We start from the raw sequence: 27,434 nt of genomic DNA on the forward strand, positions 1-27,434 counted from the left end.
AGAAAGTTCACACCAAATATGATCAAGTCACTTTCTGTCTACTCCTTTTGGTCTTGAGTTTGCTACAGTTCCACCATCCCCTCATCTCCCTAATCCCAAAGTCCTGGTCCTTTGTCAGTGCTTCATGTCAAAAATTAGCTATTCTTTTAGTCACTAAGTCATATCCAACTCTGCAACCCCATGGACTTCAGCATGCCAAGCTCCTCTCTGTCCTCCAGTATCCCCTGGAGCTTGCTCAGATTCTGCTGCTTGCTCGGATCTGATCCTCTGCTGCTTCCTCTTCCTTTTGCCTTCAACCTTTCCCAGTTATTCTTAGGCAGGGTTAATGACGGGGGAAGGCTCCTGGTCTAAAACAGTTGAAACATTCTGGTGATGTACCAGTTACTACAACCAGCACTTTCAGTACTAACTGTTGTATATAAACTGAAAGAAAATGTAGCATCTAATAGCCCTCAAAGCGTACAAAAGCTGCACAATTTCTTTACCTTAAACAATGTAAGCTAACAGAAAAAAAGTCAAATGACAATTTTAATAGACTTTTAAAACAGTGTACAAGTATAAAACACTGGTTTTGTATTTCAAAAGTTTGAGGAAGATATCCAGTCATTAAACAGTCTACAAAACATATGCCAGTAGATTACATAAAAGACTATGTACAATATAAAAAGAGCTGAAAACAGTCTTCACTGTAAAAATAATTTAAAACAAATTTTTCAATTTAAAATATCATCTATAGCACAAACACAGATCATGCAAATGGAAAACTAAATATTATACTGCATTCTTTAGTGTAGTCAAATAAATTCAGATTGAAACATCTTTTAGGTAGGGAAATGGCCATTCAATAAAATTTTTTCCTCTGGCAGTAATGGTCCTAGCTGGATATTTTAAGCTTAAGAACAGCTGTTTTTCAAACCCTTCTTGTTAAACTTAATAAATACTAAAGCAACATAAAAATACTTTTTGAAAACAATGTTGGGGAAAGGTCTGAGAAATAAATCGTTACTGTGCAATTTTACAAAGTACAAACTTTTGTTGAAAGGCTAGAAGCTTCTGCAGCTGAAAAAGTTGTTCTCTAGTTTTAAGGCAGGCTAAGCTTTTAAATAAAGACATTATAGGAACTAGTTTCATTAACTATTCTGCTATTACAAGTTACATCACGTTCATCTCCATAATACTAGGCTAGTATGTTTGGTGTTTCTTACACCAAGTCCTCCCAACAGGAAACATGTACTTTCTGGCTTTGGAACCGTAATCTGGGTCTGTTGCTCTCATGAATGGGCAAAAAAGGCAACAGCCCAAAATATTACACTCTCCCCAGTTAAAGTACCATTATTATTGATCATAAAGGCTTTGCAGATTGACATTGGCAGTTTAATACTTGTGGAAAGGATCAATGCAAGCTCTACCACAGTGATAGGTGTTTAAACAACAATGGCAAATATTCTTAAAACTAAGGGGACCCAGGCAGGTACTATTGTTTCTAAAGCAACTGAAACATTTCCAAAGCATTTATTTTTTAAGTTAGTTTTATGAGCCAATATAGACATTACTACATGTCCACAGGAAGTACAAAAGCCATCTTCATTTGAACGATACATTTCTGAAACTGTTAGCACCAAGTTTCATTTTAAAAAAGCAAAAACAACTGAGTGCTCTCTCACGTCGTTGACTTCCTTCTCACATTGCATGTCATGAGATTTTTAAAAAGTTAGCTGCCACAAGTTTTGGAAAATGCCAGTGTTTAAAAATAGGTAATTGTGCTAATAAAGAATCAAACGTTTAGCAGAACAGATCTGAGGATTTCAAACCATTCAATGTTAAAACGAAAAGTGTGAAAATACCATTCTTTGGTCTAGATAAGCTGTTCCCTTTACATTAATTTAACATTCCAATGGCTTTTTGAAGACTCTGAAATGTTGAAACTCACTAGGCAAAAACAATTATATATACATGTCGATGTATCATACAAATGAACCTTTAACAGAAAGTCTAGTCCAATAGCTGACTAAAGATACTTACGTACCTTTGTTTAAAAAAAAAAAGTTAGTGTTTGAGTGTATAAGCACAGAAATAAGGAAGTTAAAAATTACCCATTGAGGGGAAATCTGTTTTACCAGTCTATAAATATTATACCTTTCTGGTTTCCTTGCTCTATTGAGTTCACAAGTAAACATTCAATTTGACATGCTAAAGATTCTAATGCTGGTGGAACAATTTCTGTACCTGGACAATTACTATATTATGATTTGTTTGATGGATAGTTAATGCATGTTGCTTCCTGTTTCACAGATATAGCTTCATTAATTGCCTCTTGATCACCTCCATCAGCTTCAAATACAGTTCCTCCAGCTCTCTCATTAACATCAGCATCATCTTCCAAACCATTGTAAAATTCTTCATTCTCACTTTCATCCTCCATGGGTTCTTCTAAACTTGGACTCTGGCACGTTCCACTATCACTGTTACTGCCGCAAGAACTAGAGGATAAGACATCATCTTCAGAGTCTGAATATACCTCAGCGCCATGGAAAATGTAACGGTTTGGTGGTAAAAACAGATACTGATTATCTGAAATACAGAAATAGAGAAATGGGTTATTTCCAGTTTTCTAGGACTTAGTATGATTGTGGTGTTTGGATAAGCATAGAACCTATGCTTTTACCTGAGTATCATTACTAGAGGCTATTATTATATAGTTTCTCAACAATAAGCTATAGAGACACTCAGTCCTGGGTAGAAATCTTAGTTCTGCCACTCATAAACTTTGCAAATTGGGAGTGTTATCTCTGTGCCTCAATTTCCTCATCTGGGTATGAAGTAATTTTCAAACCCTATGAGGTAAGTATGAAAAAATTGTAGAGAGCCATGTTCAACTAGGCTTAACCAACTCCTTTGAGATTTGGTGAGACGAAGTATCCACCCACCACCCACCCTCTGAATCAGAAGCTATTTTTCTATGAGTCCTATCATGTTAAAGTGTGAGAAGCACTGTGAAGCTTTCTTTTGCAAAGCCCTCCCAAATTAGCATCTGCAGTATAAGATTTGACCTCTCATGGTGAGGAGCCTTCCCCTCTGTCCCCTAAGCCAGAGTGACTCTCTCCCCAGTCAAGGCTCTTAAGAGCCCAGACTGATTCACAAAAGCTGACTACTGCATAGTTCATCTGGAGTAATATATACCTAAGTTTCTCTTCAAAATGACTTCCAAGCTTTTTTAAGACTCCGTCTTGATCCAGTTCTCACTCTGGAATAACCCATGTTTTGCAGCATGAAAACCACATTGTTTTCATGGAGAAGGGAGTTGAGTACCTGCATTCTAGCTGCTGGCAGACCCATCTAGTGATTATAACAGGACCATCTCCTCTGAATCACATCCTAGGAGCCAGTCTTCTAAGGGTCCCAGCACATGGCTGTTCTGCCCTTTTACGGGTTTATTAAAAACCAGTTCATTCTGCTCTGGCCCCCTTTAGAACTGTACAATCTATTTCTCAGTCCAAGTACCCTGTACCTGTTTTTGTCCTACTGGCAATCTTACCTTTAAGATATTCACATTTTAGTTCTTATATGCTCCAACTTCCTCCTTTTCAGCCCTGACCTCACTACAAATGGTGGCAAAGTAAGTGAGTAAACTCCAGTTGTTTGGTTTAAACAGTTAAAAATGTTAAGTTTTACATTCTTTACATCAGTTATCTTTTCAAATGCTCACAATGCTCTGAGAGGTAGATCTGACAATGCAGTCAAATTCTGAAGCCTGTGTCTTTAAAGGTCTAAATTAGCAGAATAAAACCAAGGTATACCAATTTTCTGGGGCAGAGTTTTATACATTTGACCCATCTGTCAAAAAAGAGCCGAAGAATATTGTGAGTGCCTAAGCAGACTTTGAAGAAGGAAATGGCAACTCACTCCAGTATTCCTGCCTGGAGAATCCAATGGGCAGAGGGGCCTGGCAGGCTACAGTCCATGGGGTCAAAAACAAGTCAAGACACAAAGGACTAACACACAAGCAGACTATATGACAGAGACTTATCTGACTAAATCAACAGCAATTTTTCTACTTCTGACTTTTGCCACATTGATAAGCATAAGTATTCTTCTATGCTTTTTCTAGTGTCTTCCCCATGAAGACTTCACCAACTTAACTTATAGTTAAGCCTTCTATAACTTAGTGCCCACTAAGTAGCATCTACCTTTTAAAAATCTCACCTATTTTTTTTCCCATTCACCCATTTTTGTAATTATACCCAAATATCAGTTGCTTGGATGGGTGTTTGCAGAACTTGGTGCAGTCCTAGTTTGGAAATACCCAAAGGCTTATTCAACTGAACTAAAACTTATTTATGGCAAATGATTAGAATACGTAATACATTTGTCTAAAATTTCTTGCCAGTTTTCCCCACGTATGGTGAGTGAGAGTGTTTTAAGCAGTACAAGATTGTTGCATCTAAGAGCACAATTTTCCGTCTTAATTAGGGTTTTTCACCATAGGTTAATACTTGTGCACAAGTGGTTTTAAAAGGTAGAAAGTGATTTCACCCATATTAATACAAATTGGTAAGGACTTTTCATGAGTCAAAACAGAGCAGATGCTATTTCTGATAGTGGAGAAGAACCAGATGTTTTCCTAGATCTGAAACAGCAACAGGTTAACAGAACCTGGAATCTACCTGGCTCTTCTTCACTCTAGTTGTTTCCTTGGACAGGGTATTTAACCTCTGTGGTCCTTGTTTTCCCACCTGTACCTGAGAAGGAATAGTTTCCTGCCTAACTGAAATCAGATACTGAAATCAGAAAATATGTCAAGTCACTGACGCTCAGTAAACACCCAAATCTTGTGATTTTCACCATCTAAAGCTCTTAGCAGAAAACAGCAGGGCACTCAGTAGTCCCCAATTAAATGCTTAACTTCTCACTCCCTAGAGAAACTCAAAGTACAGAGCACGCTGTTGGACACCATTTCTTCCCCATATTATTGAGATACTGTTTTATCTTTTTCTAGCTTAAAATCTCAGATTCAGTTTCTCTAAACACAATCAAGTATTAAAATTTAGCTGCATGAAGTTTACACTAACTAGCTTGCCAAAATTGCTCACTTCCTGCAAATATTCCGTTGAAACTGGAGCCTATCGTACAGAGTGAAGTAAGTCAGAAAGAAAAACACCAATACAATATAACGCATATATGTGGAATTTAGAAAGATGGTAATGATGACCCTATACGTGAGACCACAAGAGATTCATGTAAAGAACAGACTTTTGGACTCTGGGAGAAGGCAAGGGTCAGATGATGTGAGAGAATAGCACTGAAGCATGTATATTACGTGAAACAGATCACCAGTCCAGGTTCGATGCATGAGACAGGGTGCTCAGGGCCAGTGCACTGGGATGACCCTGAGGGATGAGATGGGGAGAGAGGAGGGTTCAGGATGGGGAACACACCCATGGCTGATTCATGTGAATGTATGTCAAAAATATTTCCACTACAATATTGGAAAGTAATTAACCTCCAATTAAAAAAAAAAAAAAAAGTTATATCCTCAAAATGGCCCAACAGCCTTTCTTACCATCAAGGCGTTTACTAATCTGCTCCTTTGCAAGTCTAGCTGGCCAGCATTTTCTCACTGTTTCAGCTACTGAAGTTCTTTCATTTTTCTCACCAGAATTGGAGACAGCATTCTTCAAATCTGGACTCTCCAACTGTTCATTAACACTTTCAATGCTCCTAGTAGAAGTCTGTACTTCCTGTGATTTTTCTGTGACATGGTCTTTTGATTCAGACACATCTGGATCATCAACGTTACTCTTTGTTTCTTGGTCTAAAAGAGTGACAATCACTGAAGAATCTGGTGGTGAAGTTCTTTCTGGTGAACTTGAGCCTTCTGAAATATTGAGGGGTGTGGGTGGCAATTCTGACAAATGTGCCAACTCTTTTTGTATTCGAGGAGGTTTTTCAGTAATTTCTGAAAGCTTCACAGGGTTACAGCAAAGTTTGGCATATTCACCACCTAACCTATGACACAGTTCATTAATAATTACGTCACAGTCTCCAAGAAGCTCTACATCAAAATGCAGGTGAGGCAAAGGTTCCCTATTAATTAATATCTGAGGCACTTCATGGGGTATGGAACCTAAGATTAGGGTGAAAAAATAAGAATTAGAAAAAAGAAGGGAGGTGCACTTATAAAACCAAAACACACACAGTATGTTAAATCTTAACAGGGAATTTCCTGGCAAGTTCAGTGGTTAGGACCCTCTGCTTTCACTGCCATGGCCAGGGTCCTATCCCTGGTCAGGGAAATGAGTTCCTGTAAGCCAAAAGAAAATCTAACACTCCCCAATGCCAAAAAAAGACGCAACTCTAATCAAGCAATTATATACCATCACACTATTAAGTCAATAAATGAACAGCAAAATTTCTTCTATCACTTGATTACCTCTTGCCTCAAACTTTTACATTCTGTGTTCAGTTTCCTTGTCTGCATAATAGGGTAACTACTGCTCCACAAGATTGCAGTGAGGATTAAGTGACCTAATATGCAAAGTTCTTGGCTCTTAGTAGGTGAGAGTTTTCTCTACTTAAATGGCTTCTGATATAGTGTTTACTCTCCACTTTTGCTTAACATCACCAACACATTATACTACCCCACAGAAAGCTTGTCAGAAGTTCTCTGCTCTGTGTTTAAATAGAAAAAAACAAAACTAAGCTTAGACATGAAATTTTCTTTTTAGTTACAAATTATCCTATATAATCTACCTGAGTAATTTCTATTAAAGCAGCAGTTTAGCGGCCTATTTGCTGGTGTGAGGGTCTAATTCTCTCGTTAAGGGTTTGATATTCTCTCCTCTGCTCCTTTCCTCACTTTTATGGCACAACTGATGCAATAATTCAAGCCCCTCTATCTTCCTCCCCCTTCCTTGCTCACTAGAGGGAGAAAAAAATGTAGTATAGGAGCATGGGTTAAAGAAATATTCCTGAGAGTAACAGGGAATTCAGTTGTATTAGAGCATCTTTATACACATGAACACGCTTTTTGTTAGAGCTGATCTACATATAATGCTTATGACTTACTAAAACAATCATTTTGAGTCCCAAAATTCTATCTTACATGAGTACTTACACAGTATCAAGCTATACATCTGAACCTACTAGAATGTGAAACATTAGCAACAGGCTCAAATTTAGATTAAAATAGATTATTTTTCATATTTCCCATGTATATGTAAATTAGTTGATGCTAACTCCTACTGCATTAAAAACACATCCCATCGAAAAGTTACATTGAACGGTTTCCCTGTTACTCTGTTTTGAAAACCCTCTATTCCCATTGAAATTTCAGATTAATCAATCTTCATGAACAAGAATATGTCACCTTTAAAAACTTGGGCTCTTTACCACTCTTAAATGAAGAACAAATCACTGGGGTATACTCTACATACCCACAGCCCATGGCAAAATATACAGAAATGGTTCTTTAAAAATTATTACCAACTTACTTGGAATTAGTGCTACTGGTCTTACTTTCAGGGAAGATCCAATAACAATGAGAAGATCAACTTCATCTTTGTCATACTTCATGGCTCTATGAAACTGTTCTGGTAAATTTTCACCAAAAAAGACAATCTCTGGTTTCATGATAGCAAGCGGTTCATCAGCTGGGCATCTAGGACATCGAGGAACCACCTAGGTGTTCCAGGTTTTGGTTGAGGAGGGAAAGAGAATGCCAAGTCCAAGTTAGAACAGTCAACATTTCCACACTTAGTAAGAAATCATTTCAAATTTATTAAAGAAAACAGAAAAACTGGATAAATAGCAGAGAAAACTGGATAAAACCGAAACATCAACTATAAATGACCCCCCCACTTATTTCACTAGCAATGAAATACAATTGTGCTATTATCTGCTGCTAATATCTGTATAGACCCACATTTGACATTAAAGAGAATTAAGAAGAAAAAGCAATGTGTATACATGTACATGAGTCTTAACCTTAAAAAAAAATAAAAGTTTGGGACTGCCTGGTGGTCAGATGGTTAAGAATCCACCTGCCAATGCAGAGGACATGGGTTTGATTCCTGGTCCAGGAGGATCACATGCTGTGGGGCAACTAAGCACACGCACCACCACTACTGAACCTGCCCCAGCCGAGCGAGGAGAGAGCCACCACCGCGAGAAGCCCGCACACCACAAAAGCAGCCCCGCTCACTGCACCTAGAGAAGGTCTGCACGCAGCCAAAACAAAACTTTAAAAAGTAGTAAGTCTGTAAAATACAATTCCATTCTAATATGCTATCTTCTCATAATTATATGATTTTATATACAGCTAAGCACATTGAGTTTTATTTCTGGATGGTTTTTATGCTCTGCCATTATCTTCTTAAAATTTTTTTGGCAATGAGCATACATGAAATATTTTGTAATGTTTAGGAAGTCAATTTCATCATTCAAGAACGATTATGGGGACTTCTTTGATGGTCCAGTGGCTAAGACTCTGCCCTCCCACCACAGGGGCCCGGGTCCTGCCTCTGTCCAGGGAACTAAATCCCACATGCTGCAACAAAGATCCACAACTAAGACCTGGCGCAGTCAAATAAATACTTTTTAAAAAAGATTATGAAGCGAAGTTTTCAACTTAAGGTAATGAAAGGTTTTTGGGTACTCCTCTGTAATCCCCCATAGTCATGGATGTTTCTGTACCACATAAATACTTTCAGGGGGAGGCAAAAAACAATTGAGGCAAAGGAAACAGATCAGAGACAAGCACAAATCTTAAGATATGGGTGATAAATTACCTGATTAAAAATATCTCCTCGTACAGCTTCACAGTCAACTTTGTATTTACAAATCAGGCAAGATGCTGTTGCAAAGGAACCTAAAAACAACCAACAAATACACGCTTTGTTAAATATTTCCATTTCTTAAATAAGTTATAATATGATACTAGAAAAGCTGGAGACTTTAGAAATTTCAAGAGGTTCCACAAAAGAGATGTTGATATAACGACCCTTCCTAAAGCTACTCTTTTAATAATACTAACTCCTCCAGCACTAAAATTGCAAATTTGGAAGGTTACGATTGTATTAGCTTAACAGTTTTGTTTCAGAGACAGTTTAGATACAATAAAAGTTTATTCAAACTTGTTTTAAAGTCTTCAAATTTCTGAATCCTGTACATCTGACCTAATCAGCAGTTCTTTTGATTTCCTCAAGACGCCATGTTTTTTTCATCCATAGCTAATATCACTTTTGTAATAAAAAATGTTATTTAAAAGAATGTAATAGGCTTCCCTGATAGCTCAGTGGGTAAAGAATCCACCTGCAATGCAGGAAATGTGGGTTTGATCTCTAGGTTAGGAAGATCCTCTGGAGGAGGTGACAACACACTCCAGCATACTTGCCTGAAAAAATCCCACGGACAGAGGAGCCTGGTGGGCTACAAGCCACAGGGTTGCACAGGGTCACAGAGGACTAAGCACACTATTTGAAACTTGAGTGTACACAACTGCTACATCTTTTGAAATCCAAATTAACATCTGACATTTGATACAATTAAGAGTTGAGGCCAGTATTTCAGGTTTCATATTTTTGCAGTCTATACTTTCCTTATCTACACCTGATCAGGTAACATGATTAAATAATAAGGCTTAATCTCTATTCCTAAATGACACCCTACTTACTAATCCTAATTTTTCCTACAAAACTAATATAATGGGAAAAGCAATTCTGAAGTTTACTAACCATGACACTGAATTATCTTTTGGATTCCTGCAACCTGCTCCAGTGTATCTATGTTCTGAGTATAGTTGCGAAGTAGTTTTCCTTCCTTATCAGACAAGGCTATGAATTTGTGACAAAGAGATGGTTGGAATTGTCCAGGATATATTTCCTAGATAATGCAAAAAGCAGAAAAAACATTAAGTGTTAATAAATGTCACAGGTTTAGGTTTAACAACAACAAAAAAAACTACCAATGATAATTAGAAAACAACACACGACAATCTCAAAGCATCTAGATGGATGCAACACACACAAAAGGATTGTTGCTATAATACAAATAAAACTCAGCAATTAGTGAACATGGCCTCTCGCAAAGGATAAAATCGACCTGCAAACATCTCTTATAAATGTTGATATTTTAATAAAAGAAGAAATACATACCTTAATATATATCTAATTTTTGTTGGCTGCAAATTCAGATTTTTTTTTTTGTAAAGGAAAAGGGGAAAAGTTTATATTGAAATAAAAAATACTAGAGATATGGTGACTTTTTTAAAACTAAAAAAGGCACTGTCAACATAATATTTAAAATTTTTGATTCATCATTCATTATAAATATCAACCTGTTGGAAGTTCAAAGCTAAAGTTTTAATTCCTTACCAAAATTGTTTTCCTTCCACTGCACAGGCACATACTGGTATAGTATAGAGTTGCTCATGAATGCTGAGTTGCTGGATTTTGTGTGTGTGTTTTTCCCCCCAAATAATGCTTCAATGCTGTTTCTTCTTTAAAAACAAAGAATTCAGATATACACATGGCAAAAAGATCAGAAAAAAAGTATCAATTTCGGTCCTCTCAACTTTTGACAGTGTTTTTATTAAATTTCATTTAGTAAGTGACTATGGCAAAGGAAGTTTCTTCTCTACTTTTTTCATTGAAGTAGTACTTCTACCTACTTCCTTACCATTCATTACAGCCTCTAACCTATTAAAGTGCTAGCAAAAAACTAGATACAACCATATGTCCACCAACAGAGGACTGGCTGTAGAAACATGGTACATCCATAATAGTGGATTGTGCAGCCATTAAAATGAATGAGGGAGTGACCTGCAAGATGGCCCATGACATGTGAAAAAAGTCAAGTTAGTCACCAATGTGTATAATTTTGGTTTTGTTGTTTTGTAAAGAAGCAAAAATGGGAATTATATGCAAAGCACAGATACTTCTTAAACAAGTCAGGAAGGATAGAAACAAGCTCTAAAACTGGGAAGGGGGTTGGAGTCTTCAATTCTGACATTATGCAAAAGCGTTTAATAGTAAAGATTCTACATGACTTTAACTTTTAATCTACTAAATATTTCAAGTTTAAAAAACTGCCTACCAAGATACCCTTTAGGTGAAAATAATAGGCATGTCTCGTTATAAATCTCATTATAAGGTCTATCACATACATGACCATATGCTGTTGAAAATGCGACATACACAAAACCCAATAATTCTGCCTCCCAAATTTTTATCATTAAGATCATGAACAACTCTGCAATTCAAGAAAGACAATGCATATAGAAAGAAGTAACAAGTGAAGAGTTTATTAAAGCGAATGTTTATAAAAAAACATGTCACATTTTGTCTAGACAACTAGGTTGTGCTCTCTTAACCACTGTTTTCTCATCAGATTGCTTTGTTCTAATACCAACACCTTATAAATCTCCCCTCTGGAAATAGCTGTTAGAATTTTTTTTAACAAATACAATATTCTAGGCAACAGATAGAACAGTAGTCAGGAAAGTGCTAATAGCAAGCCAGCAGTACAAGAACAAATGGCTGCCTACCTTCAGAGCAAGGCTGAGCAGCAGCAAGAGTACCAGGACTCCACCCCACAGAAGGAAGTTTCACGTGCCTTATTGGCCACCCTTTTTAAAAGGGAAGGTTTAAGGACAAAATCCTGTGGGACACTAGCTCTTCTCCTCCCTGACTGCTTGAAGATGATGAACGACACAGTAACTATCCAGAGTAGAAAGTTCAGGACCAACTGATTACTTCAGTGGAAACAAATGGTCATCGTTGACCTTCACCATGGGTAGGAAACAGTACCCAAGACAGAAATTCAGAAGAAAAAAAAAAACTAGCCAAAATGTACAAAACCATACCAGATGGCACCCTTGTGTTTGGATTCAGAACCGATTTTGGTGGTGGCAAAACAAATGGCTTTGGCATGATTTTCAATTCCTGGGATTATGGGAATAAGAATAAGCCCCAACACAGACTTGCAAGACATGGCCTGGAGGAGAAAAACATGTCAAGAAGACAGCGAAAGGAAGGCTAGAACAGAATGAAGACAGTCAGGGAGACTGCAGAGGCCAATACTGGTGCTGGCAAAAAGGAGTAAAGCTTCTGCAGTGACTTATCTGTGGTGACCGTGTAGACTTTTCATGAAAGAATTTAATAAAATAGAATTATTAAAACAACACCACCAACAAAAATTTGTGGGATACTAGATTCAGCTCTGTACTTCAGTTTCCCTTCATGTCCAACCCACTAACAATTCAGGGGTAATTTAGTACTTAGATTTACAAATCAATTCCTGTAGTTCGGAATAATTTATGAAGGGTTTATTTTGTAAGCTTACGTTTAATGGTTATTTGAAACTTTGTCTATTTTCTTCCAAATATGCAGTGGACCATGTCTGAATCACTAGATTTAAGTACTGCATTCCAACTAAGGGATATAATCTGAAATAATGGGAAAAATTTACTCTGACAGGACTTTCTTAACAGAACTATCCCTAAATAAGGACTCACCAAGATGCCGCTATTTTAATAGATAGTATGAAAAGTTGTTAAGAAACTAGAATTTAAATTTTCTAAGCTCCCAACCCCTTAACAAGGAAAATTTGTTAAAAATTCAATCGAGGGCTTCTCTGGTGGCTCAGTGGTAAAGAATCCACCTGCCAATGTAGAAGACATGGGTTCAATCCCTGGTCCAGGAAGATCCCAGATTTCCTGTGGCAACTAAGCCCATGCACGGCAACTACTGAGCCAGTGCCCTGGAAGTATGAGAGCCGCAACTTCTGAGCTCACATGCCCCGACGACTGAGGCCCACGCACCCAAGAGTTTGTGCTCCTAAACAAGAGAAGCCACCAGTGAGAGGCACCATAAAGAGAAGCCTCCGCTGGCCACAACTAGAGAAAGCCTACATGCAGCAATGAAGATCCAACACAGACCAAAAAAAAAATTAAAAAACCTAATTGGCTGGCAGGAGATACAATTTTCAGATAAAATACAGATTAATTCTTCCTGTTGGAATTGTGACATTCCAGATCTGTTCTAAGCAAGACAGGGCATCCTAAATCTGAACCTCCTTAAGTCCTATTTAGGAACCAGTCATGTGGGTTGGACCACTGTTATTGCCATAGGAATCCATTTACAGTAGACTGGAAGCAGAGCTGGGACCAAATGCTTGAAATGCTATTAAAATGACAAGCTGCTTTTATAAGCTATGTCCAGAAATGTGCAAACAATCCAGTAATTGGCCACTAGCAACCAACTTTTTTGCCATAGTGAGTTTTCATGTAGGAATAATGGTTTTTCTCCAGAGATGCCCTCTGCTTGTTTGCTTCTCACAATTTCTACCAATATGAATGAGAAATCCAGTCAAAGGCAGGGGTGTTAACTGCAGCCCCTCGAAACTAGAAGGACTCACCAAAGTTTGAGATGCCACTATTTCAATAAGCAGTAGGAAGAGTTGCTAAGAAACTAGAATTTAAATTTTCTAAAAAATTTAAAAGTCCCAAAAAGTAAGTGAAACCAACTAACCACAGTAATGAAAAATCTTCATAATCCCTAGTCTTGTTTCACTCATTCCACAAAATCACAGACTACTCAGTATCTTTCCTAGTCAAAACCTTGTAAATCAGTCACCTGACAAAAGTACTTTTTTCCCCATTAAAAAGCTCGCTTCCTCAACTTTCGCACACTGGGATACCAGGTAGCCAGTATTTCAGGTTTTGCAGGCCATGTGATCTCCCGTCTTTACGGTCTGTATTACAGCCACTCAAGTCTTCCACTGTAGTACTTAAGCAGCCACAGGCAACATGCCAATGAATGAGCACGGCTGTGTTCCAGTGAAACTTTATTATAGGCACTGATATTAGAATTTCATATAATGTTCACATGATGTAAAGTATTATTCTTTTTATTTTTTTTCACATCCATTTAAAAGTTTTAGCTCATAGTTGTAAATAAACAGGCAGTGGGCCACATCTGGACTAAGGCTGTAGTTTGCTGGCCCCTGTACTAACATAACGTAAGAGAATTTCAATTAGTGAAGCTATTCATTAATACTTAATGTATGTCCCAGGTATAACAAGAGCCCTTTATAATAATGCTGCAGACTGGGCTGAGGACTGGATTTTTACATTTCCAAGGACTGTAAAGGAAAAGAACACAGTATGACCGAGTTCCCATGTGGCCACAAGGCAGATTACCTTTACTACCAGGACCTGTACAGAAAAGATCTGTTGATCCTCCTTTCTAGACATGTATATCCCCATCTTGCAGGTGAGAAAACCAAAGCACAGAGGTAACACCAAAAGTCACAAAAGCAGAAAGTAGCAGAACTATCATTCAAACCCAGTTTTGATGCCAAAGTGCAGCTCTTAACCACTATGCAGTTTCTGATCCCTCAACTTCACATTCCCCGTTCTTCCTTCAGGTGAAGTACCATTTCTATGAGGTACTGCAAATCAGTCTACTGAGACTAATCTAGTTAAGCATTTTTCACATTGCACATCCCACATGGGATTACTGGAGACGAATTCTAATCATCCACCAACACTTCAAGAATATATGTTCTCAGGACTTTCCTGAGGGCACCGTGGATAAGAATCCGGTTGCTAATGCAAGGCACATGGGTTCAATCCCTACAACAGGAAGATTTCAAATGGCACAGAGCAACTAAGCCCGTGTACCACAACTACTGAGCCTGTGCGCTGCAAGTACTGAAGCCAATGTACCTAGAGCGTGTGCTCTGCCAACCAGAGAAGCCACCGTAATGAGAAGCCAGAGCACTGGAATGAAGAGTAGCCCCTACTTGCTGCAACTACAGAAAGTCTGTAGAAAGCAACAATGACCCAGTGCGACCAAAAATAAATAATTTTTAAAAAATACACGTTCTTGGGAATTTCCTGGCAGTCCAGCGTTTAGGCCTGCACACAACTTTTACTGCTATGGCCCAGGTTCAATCCCTGGTCAGGGAACCAAGATCCCACAAGCTCTGCATTGCAAAAAAAAAAAAAAAGTTCTCACAAATCAGTACGAAGAAAAGAATCTCAATGAAAAAAAAAAACTACTAAGAACAACAGGCGATTCAAAGATACATGACAAGTAGTAAGAAGCAGTCATCCACGCTAGTATTAATAACAAAAAAAGAACTTGACTGCCTTAAAAACTCTAGATAGCCATTAACAGATGATTATACTGTGGTCCAACTATGAAACAATACTATTCAGCCTTTTCTTTAAAATGAGGTACATTTAAGAGCCATTATGAAACTATTTCCAAGAATATTAAGTGGAGAAAAAAGCAATATAGAGAGAAGAGTGTGATTTTGTTGGTGGTCATTTTTAAAGTATTATTAGAAACTTAATAATATTTCTCCCCCCTACACACACACAGAAACAGGTTTACTCTTTTTTTTTTCCTAGAAGGAAACCAGTTAAACATTTTACCATGGTAACCTTTAAGAAAGATTAGACAGGAAAACTGAAGGGAGAGGCCAACTAACATGTTTTCTACAGTTTCAATCTTTTCAAACCATACACACAACACACATTCTAAAAAAAAACAAACCAACAATACTAATGTATCATGGGAGGCTTTTTCTGTGGGGGAAAGAGCATGGGCATGCTAATTTAGCTTTCCAATACACTTCTGATGGGAGTACATTTTATTCACCCATAACCATTAGCAATTTTGCTTTCAGGAAATTTAGAACATCAGAAACATATCAAAAAGGACAATCAGAGCAATACATTTTTAATAGCAGAAAGCAGAAAATGTCAAAATGAACACTTGCCAGATGAGTTACGATAGATGGAACCTATGATGAACCACCTGACTAACACTGTGATTGTTATGAAGTATTCAAGTATCTGACAGAAAGTTTACTGAACGGAAAATACTACAAATGAGCTGGTTTTAAGATTCCTTAACCTTGTAACTACTTAATCTGGTATGTTTGTACCTATCAATTAAGTGACAATTTACTGAATAAATATACATTTTTGGAAGTTCGTATTTATCCCTCTCCTTTCCTTGAATTTTATCCCTTTAGGGGAAAGAACATTCACTGTATTCAATATGGGACAGCAACTATATCTTTGAACATAGTCCTTTAAAAAAAGTTATTTTATACAACCTCAGTTTCACCTTCACTGACTCTTAATAAAAATCACTCATATTTATCAGCACCTGATAAATGAATTAGTCTTTATAACTGCCACTCATATAGGAGGATTGTTTTTCATGGACTCCTGAGAACCATGGCCACAATTCATTATCAATTTAAGCCCTTATGCAAGAAGACAATGGTTCAGAACAAGAATATATAGCTTTAATGTTGGCCTAAATTGTTCTCCTATAGAAGAATTCAAAGTGGTGCCATAGCTAGGCACACTGTTGATACACCAGTGGCTCAAACAGGGAGCCATTTTGCAGGAGACATCTGGCAACATCTGCACACACTTTTGATCGTCCACACTGACGAGAGGGTGCTAATGGTATTTAATAAGAGGCCACTGGTTGTTGCTAAATGTCCTGCAGTGCACAGCACTCGCTGCAAAGAATTACCCATCCCAAACCGTCAACAGGTTGAGAAACTGCTCCAATGAACCAGTAACCTCTTTCACACACCTCTCCCATTACTTGGAGGTCCCAGTCTAGAGGAAATCTGTTTCTTCTCCACTATATACAATCAACGGCTTGATACATCTAGAGAAACTTTCCTTCCAAAAAGGTCTAAATTCACAATATTTCCTGTTTTCATGGCTTTATTATTAAATTCATTTTCTTTCACAAGGAACCCCTCTACACTGTTGGTGTAAATTGGTACAAGCACTATGGAGGTTCCTTAAAACCTAAAAGAGAGATGACATATGATCCTACAACCCACTCCTGGGCATATATCCAGAGAAAACTGTAATTCAAACAGATACATGCAACCCCAATGTTCTGTAGCACTATTTACAACACCCAAGACACAGAAACGACCTAAATGTCCATCAACAGATGACTGATAAAGATGTGGTAAATACATACAATGGAGTACTATTCAGCCATAAAAAAGAATGAAATAATGCCGTTTGCACCAAAATGGATGGACCCAGAGATTATACTAAAGTGAAGTAACCCAGACATAGACAAATATCAAACATCATTTCTTTTAAAAAATAAAAATAACAAATTAACTTACTTACTAAACAGAAATAGATCCAAAGATACAGAAAACAAACTTATGGTTACCAATGGGGAAACAGGTTATAAATTAGGAGTTTGGGATTAACATATACTCACTCCTATATATAAAATAGATAACCGGGACTTCCCTGACGATCCACTGTTAACAATCTGCCTACCAATGCAGAGGGCACGGGTCTGATTCCTGGTCTGGGAAGAGCCCACATGCTGTGGAACAACTAAGCCTGTGCACCACAACTACCGACCCAGTGCTCCAGAGCCTGTGAGCCACAACTACCGAAGCCTGCGCGCTCTATAGAGCTGTGCTCTGCAGGAGAAGCCACAATGCAGAGTAGCCCCTGCTGCTCCAACTAGAGAAAGCCCTCGTGCAGCAACAAAACTCAGGACAGCCAAAAATATATAAATAAATAAAAATAGGTAGCCTATGAAGACCTACTGTACAGCACAGGGAACTATACTCATAACCACCCATAACGTAAATAATCTGAAAAAAAAAAGTGATACACAACTGAATCACTGTGCTGCACACCTGAAACCCATTTTAAATCAACTACACATCAACTTAAATTCATTTTCTCTCACAACTAGCAAAGTAACCATCTTTTTATTTTTTATTATTTTATTTATTTTTATTATTTATTTTAATTAGAGGCTAATTACTTTACAATATTCTACTGGTTTTGCCATACATCAACATGAATCCGCCACGGGTGTACTCGTGTTCCCAATCCTGAACCCCCCTCCCACCTCCCTACCTATACCATCCCTCTGGGTCATCCCAGTGCACCAGCCCCAAGCTTCCTGTATCTTTTTAAACTTTCTGCCTAGTATAGAAACTGGTAGAAAATGTTAGATTCTGAGTATTTTACTCATGTATTCTTTTTGGAATCTAGTAAAATAATACAAGATTTACATATCCTCCCCATTCTTAATTTCTGAACACTGTCCTTCATTCTTTTCCTTTCTTATTTGTCCTTCAGCTTTTTCCTAATTATTCATTTTTAGACTCAAATTAACTCAGTCTCTCTTACCTATTACCATTTATTTTAAGCGGTACTTCAGCAACTAGATGCTTTCCTTTTGGTAGTTTTTAGTGCAAGAACTGAAAAACAATCTTGTATGACTAGCAGTTATAAAGATTAATTCATTTGTTTAGCTCCGACTTTCATACAGAAGTGAAACATGCTGCCTCTACCAACTTTTTCTTCTCCCAGCCACCATAAAATCTGTACACTATACCAAATTAACACTGCCATTTTTACTCTGGGCTTCCCAGGTGGCTCAGTGGTAAACAATCTGCCAATACAGGAGACACAGGTTTGATTCCTGGGTGGGGAAGATCCCCTGTAGTAGGAAATGGCAACCCACTCCAGTATTCTTGCCTGGGAAATCTCACGGACAGAGGAGGCTGGTGGGCTACAGTCCATGGGCTGACAAGAGTTGGATATGACTCAGCAACTGAGCACAGCACAGCAGCATTTTTGCTCCAATTCAGATCTTATTTTCTCTTTTGCCCTGTCAGATTTTTGTTATGTGCATTTTTATAACCTGTCTTTGTAAGAGTAATATTTAATTGCTTCTGTAGATTCTTATACATCAAAGCCAGTTTAAATTGCCTGGATAACTCAGCTGGTAGAGCATCAGATTTTTAATCTGAGGTTCAAGTCCCTGTCAAAGCACCAAACAAGAATAGTTTACTAAAACCAGTTTAAGCTAAAACTGAATACTCATTATGTACATTAGACAACAAAAGTTACAATCTTTCTCACCTTGCTATTTGTATTCTCATTTATCATATTTTCCCCAAATGTGAGATTACTACCTTTACTAGACAATTTAATATACACTTAAATGACAGACTTTTGAAAAAGCTGGAAAGTTAGTCTGGGCATGTTGTTTCCTCTTAGAACACAGAATTTACAGCAAAAATCTTGTGAGCATTAAATAAATGCACCAGTAAATCAAGCTCTTATACTCAGATACAAGATCAAAGTAATTTCTAGTTACTTGATGGCTTTCTTAAAGTGTTAATTCCTGTGCAATTCCCCTGGTGTCTGGTGGTTAGGACTCTGCACTCCCACAGCAGATTGCAGGAGGCATGAGTTCCATCCCTTGTCAGGGAACTAAGATCCCAAAGGCCACACAGTGAGGCCAGAAAAAAAGTGTTAATTTCTGATAACCAGAGCCAGTGTCCTAAGTCCAATTCAAGAAACCAAGTAACTGCTATTTCACTGGTCTTCAAAGTCTTGCAGCAGTACCCCTAGCACCAGTATATAAAAAACAGTAATATCTTCACAAATTCACATTCTTATAACAAAGAAGAACAAACAGAAACTAACTTTACATTATTTGCTCAGTTCACTGTGAACCAGTAGTCTATTCTAAAGGATAGACCATCATCACTGCTGATATATGAAGTTCAAAAGTTTTCTAAGTTTCAAGTTGATTATTGGCAAGATTCAAATTTCTCTTAGTAGCCTGGCAAATTCAAATTCAGTTTGCAGTTTTAGCAAGTAAATCGTTTTCTAAAATATTCCAATGTAATATCCCCATTTTATTCTAATTCCTGTTTATAAGCACACTTGCACAAAACAAAATTATTTAAGATAGTCCATCAATTTAAGCTAATACATGTATTCTAAATCGGCGGAGGTTTTCCTATAGTTATATAAACAGACCACATGATTTGAAAGTAGTTGAGGTCATCCTTTAATTAAAATTCAATTCCATTTCATTTCTATGCCCATTAAAAAATAATCAGTAATACAAAAGACCCTTTCAAGTATACTGAAGTTTAGCAATAACAATTTACCAAATTTTGAATTTACTGCACCAGCAACTATTAACATCATGCAAGCATACCTCAGAGACACCATGAGTTTGGTTCCAGACCACAGCAAAAAAGCAAATATCCCAATCAAGTCAGTTAAATGAATTTTTTTGGTTTCCCCATTCATAGAATGTTATGTTTATACTATACTGTAATTCATTAAGTGTGCAATAGCATTATGTCTCAAAAAAAATGTACATTCCTTAATTTAAAACATTTTATTGCTAAAAAGAATGCTAACCATCAATACATCCTCGGTAATAACAAAGATCACTGATCCCAGATCATAAAAACAAATAATGAAAAAGTTTGAAATACTGTGAATTACCAAAGTGTGACACAGACATAGGTGAGCAAATGCAGTTGGAAAAATGGCACCTACAGATTTGCTTGATGTAGGATTGCCATTATGCCTCAAATTTGTAAAAACAAAAAAGCTCACAGTATCTGTGAAGGTTAAGTATACAGGGTCAGGGGCTTCCTTGTTGGGGTCCAGTGGCTAAGAGTCCACCTGCCAATGCAGTGGACACGGATTCTATCCCCGGTCCAGGAAGATCCCACATGCGGCTGGGGCAACTAAACCCATGCGGGGCAACTACTGAAGCTAACACACCCTAGAGCCTGTGCCCTGCAACAAGAGCAGCGATGAGAAGCACAACTACGGAAAGCCCTTGAGCAGCAATGAAGACCCAGCGTAGCCCCGCCCCCCAAAGAGAGAGAGGTGAAACGCTTAAATAAAGTATACAGTGAGGATATACATAGACTGTATGCAAATACCATTGTACATAAGGGACTTCAGCATCCTCAGATTTTGGTATCTGAGGGAATCTTAAACCAATCCCCACCTCAGATTCCAAGGGATGACTATTATGTCAAACTTTAAACTCCAGAATTGCCAAATAAAAACATCCGAATCATATACACAATTCAGATTTTCTAGTAACCACATTAACAATGTGAAATTTTCACAATTTATAACCCAATACCAAAGTATTGTTATTTACACATATAATCATTATATATAATTTATATTTTGTATGTTTTTCTTCCTAGGTTTCCAAAACTCGGTATGTCTTCCACACTTGTTAACATCTCAGTACAGTACACTTAGGTACTCAATAGCCCACATGGCAAATGGCTTCGGAACTGAACAGAGTAGCTCTACATACTCTAGAGCAGAATCAACCCTGACTAAAATGCAATCTAAGAACCTTCTCCACCCCGAACACAGGCATATCTCCTCATACTATAAAACATATTGAGCAGATGTTATAATCTTTGTGATCCATTCAATATCAAAACAGTGATGTTACTTTTATATGATCTACTAACCTCTAAAAAAATGTCTAGACAACGTAAAGTGAAGTGCAAACTGGAAAAATACAAAATAGCATCTTCTTTGAAAATATGCACAATCATAAAATGAAGAAAAGCAAATGATAGTGCCTATGGGGAAGAAGGGATTTCTGACTACAATGATTTTATTTCAGTGATTTTACTCCACCACAGTACTAGTACTCAATTTACTAGACAGCCACTCAAAATAATTTTTCATGACAGAAGGACAAAGAAACAGCTAGAAAAGTTTGTAGTACCTTTGCAAACTTGAAGAATGGTCTTGGGTCTTTTCTGAAATATTCAATATCAAACATTGCTTGAGGATCTGGAAGGTCTGGAAAGTCTATTGCAAGGCGAGCATAAATACCGTCTCTTGACCTGAAGTCAGGTATTCCACAAGAAACAGAAACCTGAAATACGCATGGCATGATTTGTACAATTAAACCATCTACTGCTACCTTAATAATTACTAGTCCTCTTATCACACAATTAGGGAAGAGCTGAAAAATATTTTTAGTTTGAAACTTTTGGGGAATAGAGATACTGTCTTAGTTTAATTTCTAATAGAAATAAAATACTCAGAAAACCAGTGTAATTAAGTCCACCACATATTCCATTCATAAGGGGGTAAGGAATTTTAAGTCAGGCTAACTTTAAACCTTTATAAGCATTTAACCAACAAATTAAAGCAATTCCAACTTGATTGGGAAAGAAGTAAACCATTTCAAATTATTTTAACTAGAAAGCGGGCAAGAGTTTCTATCAGTCAAGTATTTCCAAAAAAAAAATCCCTCCTCTAAATCAGGCTTCTATTACTTCAGGAACACTAAATTTCTTAATTTTCCTTAAAAAACTATGCTGTACAATATTGCAGTTTTTAATTGTGAAGAACAAATTTAGATTCTGTGCTTTTTCTACAAATAAATCTTGACAATTTCAAACTGGGATTTCAGAAGTTATCCATTTCACAATTTTGTCTGCATTTACTCCATTCTGGTCTCAGGGAAAAAACAAACGTCTAAGTCACACTGGGAAAGCAAAACATACCTATTTGTCACGATCATCTAATGTTAAATAACACTCTCCCTGAACTCAACAGGTCAGAAAGCAGGACTCAACTTTATTCTAAAAACTGTCACTACCATGTAATATATTCTGTATTCAACACACAATATGAAACAGCCTAAGTAACTAGTTAATTGAGACGGAAAGTGGGGCAAATGGAAAATGTCAAGCCACCACAATCACATCATCTTAATTTAAAATGGAGGAGAGACGATGTACAAGAATGTTTACAATGCTCCACACTCTGTAACAGTGTGTGTTATCAACATTTAAAATTTAGTAAGCTGATGGGTAAAAAAGTGAAAACTCACTATTACTTAATTTGCATTCACTGAGTACTGACATTGAGCCTCTTTTATGATTATTTGCAAACCATCTTGTTTGTCTATAGTCTTTGCCTTTTTTCTATTGTATTATTGTTATTTTCAATCAATTGAAGCTAACTGTACATTAGAGTAATAATCCTTTGTAAGTCAATCATGGTGTTGTTTTTTTTTTTAATCTGCTATCTGTACTCCACTTCTGTTTATGGTGCCCTATCTCCCCTTTAAAAAAACTTCTGTGTAACTGGGAAAAAAAAAAAAGGAGGAGAGGGAGGAATCTTACCTTTCCAACACTAAGTTCTCTACTTGCCAATACATACGTATAGGTTCCTGGTTTCTCCATGAAGGCTGAGCAAATAACCAATTTTTATCATTAGGCCCTGACACTGTAATGCAAGCAGAATTCCCTGCATGTCCTTTAGGAGTTGTGGTATAATAAAGCAGGTAAAAATCTTACCTTAATCCCACTTACCTTCTGTGTCAATAGATAGAAGGGCATCTTTTTTAAGGTTACTAAGAAGTTTAAAAAATCCTGAACCAATTTGGTAACTGCTGCTGCACTCACTTTTTAGCAGTTTCCAAACACAAATGTCCATTATCATGTAAGAATAAATTCTATACCAGAAATGTGTTTCTGACTTGGACAAGGCTGGAAATACATACCCTCCCCCTTGTACTAGTATTCTCATCCATCTTACATACCCCAGCTCCAGTTAGAACTATTATTTTTTTGCACTCTTGCAGTAATTTCACAGCATCTTCAATTGTATTAATATCTTTTCTTTTTTTCCTTTTTGGTGGTTCTGAAAGGATATTAATAACAATCTGCCACAGTGTCATATCATCCAATTCAGGTGGAGGAATTGTTTCTGGTAGTAAATCTTTAAGAATTGTTCGAGGATCTGTGCCAATCATGAGATGTTGCTGAACAAAAGTATATGGACCTATATTGAAAGGGAAAAGAACTGGATCAATCCACTCCAAGTAGTTCAAAATCTCATTTATTTTCTGAAGTAGTAAATTAGCAATCCTTAAGGCTGTTTCGTAAAGTAAAAAAAATGCACTGCAAAGGTGTTTCATTCAGAACATCTTCAGAGCTAATATATCCCAATGAAATCAGGAGCTCAGACTCAGAGCCAATGCTATATATCCTGTCCCCTGAGCTATAAAATGCCAGGTATGTATTTTAAAGGGATTCCCTGGTGGCTCAGCGGTAAAGAATCCACCTGAAAGGCAGGAGGCCATAGTTCAATCCCTGGGTAGAGAAGATCCCCTGGTAAAGGAAATGGCAACTCAATCCAGCATTATTACCTGGGAAATCCCAGGGACAGAGGAGCCTGGCTGGCTACAGTTCATGGGGTGGAATCAGATGCAACTTAGTGACTAAACAACAACGTGTGCAAGAGTCGAGTGAATTTACTACTAGAATTAGATTTCTCTGGTTAAAACCTAAAAAAATATAACTTAAATACAACAGACGTACAAAAGGGTTCTGCAAATCAATAAAGATCTTACCCATCCTGAAAGCCCACACTATTTATCATTAAAAACACAAAGAAAATGAAATCTATACTTAACTACTGTCTTTAAAATTTTCCCAGTAATAATCTTCAATTTAATCTTAACCAGTCTCTGCAATGATACGTACAATGCTAATGTTCTGAGCTTTAATAATTCTTTGCCCTAAATTTCTTAATCAGTTCCTAGCTTAAGAAAACCAAAAATACAGTCAATATAAACACTAAAGAGAAACTAATCGTCACTATCTTTAAATAGTCAAGGCATTTCTGGAAAAATGAGAGCATATTAAGAAAAAGAATATTTTGAGATGGTCATGTTACTACTTCGATATAAAAATCTCATAGTATTCTCTACTTCAAAATACTTTCCCATTTCATCAAAATACTTAATATTTACTGAGGGCAAACTTTTCCAGGCACTGACTAAACAGTATACAAATCAGTCAGAAATCCCTGGCCCCCATGGGACTTTATATTCTAATACAGGAAACCAGCAATAAAAGTTATATACAGAAATTGTCAAGTAGTGTTAAGAAAAATTATAGAAGGATATGAAGGACGAAGCAAGATACTTTGGAGGATGACCAGTCCATATGGAGGGTACAAGTGGAAAGGACCGTAAGTGTGAGGACCTGGTTTTTGAGAAATAATACAGGCCAGCTTCCATGGGCCCATGCTGTTTAACAAACAAAAACAGAACAAAGTACTAGACTATCCCTAAAACCAAGCTGACATTAAATATCAGTAAACACCTAAGAACCTCATCACAAGACAATAAGGGAAGAAAGAAATATATTTTTCGTCGACATAAAAAGAAAATACAGAGAAAAGACAGGTCTTAAACTGTGAAACCATACCTATCCGAGGTCTTGGAGTCCAGTCACTAGAACTCGCATGCGAGGCTCTATCATCTTCGTCACTTTCACACGAATGGAAACCGTTGGTGATGATTTCATCACCAAACAGAAGGTTATCTGCAAAAGAAACCAAAGGTAACTCAAGGTTGTGGAAACAATCAGCACTTAAAATTATAAACCTCTATAATTATTGTGATGCAACAATTTCCAATGAATAAAGCACTTAACATTCACTCATACTGCCCGTGTAAAAAATGTCTACTGGATCAACTCACACCGTTCACAGGAACAGTATATCCTCTTTAGGAATTCTGCTCAGAAGCTAAGTTTCATCAAAATCTAGAAATAAATTAAGTCTACTTAATCAAAACACAAAAAGTAGCAACCTTGACTGAATTTATCGATCACAAATAATGGTTCATAAAACTTACCAAATAAAAATTTACCCAAAAAGTCATGCAAATACAGCTATGGCAACTTGCACTTCTCTTACATAACGCTAAATCGACAAAGGTACCTTTGCATTATTCGTTTCCCTTATTAAACTATGTTTCTTGAAACAGTGTTGTTTTTCTAATCCAGTCCCTAATGCACACGTTATCTTTACATATGGTCAAATGGTCCACTGGTTGGATTTATTGGTACAAATAAGAGGCACATCTGTCTAGATAAAAACTATGAAAACTAATACAATTATGTAAAATTAAAAAAAAAAAACTATGAAAACACTGAAGGATGACGAGACGCACAACTATCACATCTATTTTAGCATGTCAGAAAAATGTCAATTCGTGTTTCAGGGTTACATATACACACACGAAGACAGTTAATGTAAAAACCACTATAAGAAGACGGTTAGAGGAAAAACACTATTCATGGCAAAGTAGTCTAAACAACTATTACTCTCCTATGCCCACTATTAATTGCACCACAGAAGGGTAATGTCTTTATAAACAACTATGCTCTTTAAAATTTAAAACAAGTTTAAAAATAAAGGCCCTCCAAAAAACCCCAACAAATTTCGCAGGTGTCAGTTAGCCAAGGCAACGGCAAAAGGCTGGAGCAAGGGACAGTCAAAAAGTTGCAGGTTGAAGTGTGCGGGACGGGGAGGGGCGGAGAAGCGAAGAACATTTAACAAAAGCAATACACGAAAGGAGTAGGAGGGGAGAGAAACTTATTTTAAAACCGACAGCCAGGGTAGCCCGCCCCGCGGCTGCGCAAAACGCGAGGCCGCTGGGGCGGGCCGCGGGGAGGAAGGGGGGCGGGGGGTGGTAGAGAGCAAGGGAGGGAGCGAGTCCGCGCGGGCCGCTCCGGCAGCCGGGCCCTCAGCCCCGCAGGCGCGCGGCTGAAGAAGGCCCAGGCCGGCAGGGGGAAGCCGCAGAGACAGGCCCGAGCCCCAACCCGCCCGAGACTCCACCACCCGACACCAGGAGGGGCCCCGGGAGGAGGAGGGGGGATGCGCAGTCCCGGCCGCCCGCGCCCTGCGCACCTCGGTACCCAATAGCGGCCGCCGCCTCTTCCTCCTCCTCGCCCTCGTCGTCGTCGTCGTAGAAGTCGTCGGCCGGTGGCGCCTCCCGGGATAGGCCCTGTAAGCCCGGCCCATTGTCTTCTTCTTCGGCCGCCGCCGCCTGGGCCTCCCGCCACAGCGCCGCCGCCGCCGCCGGGCAACTGCCGGCCGCCGCCGGCAGTTCCCGCTCGGGGGCCGTCCCACCGGGCTCGCCCGGGCTCCGCCCGACGCCGGGGCCGTCTCTTCGCGGCCTCTTGCGGAGCGGCTCCCCAGCAGGCGGCGACGGGGCCTCCCTCTCAGCCACCACTACCGAGGGAGAGCCGCCGGGCTGAAGGGCGAGCGCCGCCTCGTCCGCCATCTTTCAACCGCCTCTCTGGCCCTCCTCCCTCGCCTCTTCTGCTCCCGCTCGACTCGCGGCACTGGCGCCCCCGCGGCTCTGGCTGCGGGAGATTTAAACCCCGTCACGTGACGCGCGGCTCCTCGCCCCCGCCCTCCCGCCGCTCCCGCCACCCACGCGGGCCGGACCACAACACCGCGGGTCACGTGCAGGCGGAGGCGGCGTGGGCCTGGGGGAAACCCCGCCTTGGGTGCTGCGGCCCCACCCCTTGGAGGCAGGCGCGTCTCGCAGCCAAACTTGTCTTTCAGAGTCTTCAAATCAGTGCCCGCGGGTTGCTTCAAGTTTTGGTTCGCACCGCGAGTTTCCACTTCTGCCTGAAGAGCACGCCTTGCTCGACTGCCTTTGTCTTTTATTAACTTATGCTGAGGGTTAATACTAAGTTCCTGAACGGCGTTAAGGCTAAACTTCCCG

General features: G+C 38.5%; 1 protein-coding gene and 1 pseudogene across 2 annotated transcripts; one reads left to right on the forward strand and one right to left on the reverse strand.

The window, feature by feature from the left end:
- Window positions 1-510: 510 nt before the first annotated feature.
- SIRT1 (sirtuin 1) lies at window positions 511-27,434 on the reverse strand. Of its 2 annotated transcripts, XM_086382773.1 has the most exons (9): window positions 26,609-27,434; window positions 25,120-25,236; window positions 23,445-23,686; window positions 21,612-21,764; window positions 9,732-9,879; window positions 8,787-8,866; window positions 7,491-7,677; window positions 5,561-6,124; window positions 511-2,571 (listed from the first exon to the last, which is right to left on the reverse strand). In XM_086382773.1, exons 1-9 carry the CDS (start codon window positions 26,982-26,984, stop codon window positions 2,243-2,245), a joined length of 2,196 nt encoding a protein of 731 aa, XP_086238899.1. In that variant the 5' UTR covers window positions 26,985-27,434; the 3' UTR covers window positions 511-2,242. The 2 variants fall into 2 exon arrangements, with proteins under 2 accessions (XP_086238899.1, XP_086238900.1); XM_086382774.1 differs by lacking the exons at window positions 23,445-23,686; window positions 25,120-25,236; window positions 26,609-27,434 and adding an exon at window positions 10,371-10,495 and having other exon boundaries at window positions 21,612-21,749.
- LOC147343024 (small ribosomal subunit protein eS24 pseudogene) lies at window positions 11,386-12,245 on the forward strand (annotated as a pseudogene).

This window comes from Bos grunniens, chromosome 28, assembly GCF_055505025.1.
Source record: "Bos grunniens cultivar Pamir isolate PY7600 chromosome 28, Bosgru_T2T1.0, whole genome shotgun sequence".
Taxonomy (NCBI): Eukaryota; Metazoa; Chordata; class Mammalia; order Artiodactyla; family Bovidae; genus Bos; species Bos grunniens.

Bases quoted from the DNA above. Each gene is read 5' to 3' on its own strand.
- SIRT1 (XM_086382773.1), bottom strand. From the start codon at position 26,984: ATGGCGGACGAGGCGGCGCTCGCCCTTCAGCCCGGCGGCTCTCCCTCG. The intron at 25,237-26,608 runs GTGCGCAGGGCG...TTTCTTTTGCAG, and splicing joins GGCCGCTATTGGGTACCGAG to ATAACCTTCTGTTTGGTGAT. The intron at 7,678-8,786 runs GTAATTTATCAC...TGGAACACCTAG, and splicing joins GAGGAGATATTTTTAATCAG to GTGGTTCCTCGATGTCCTAG.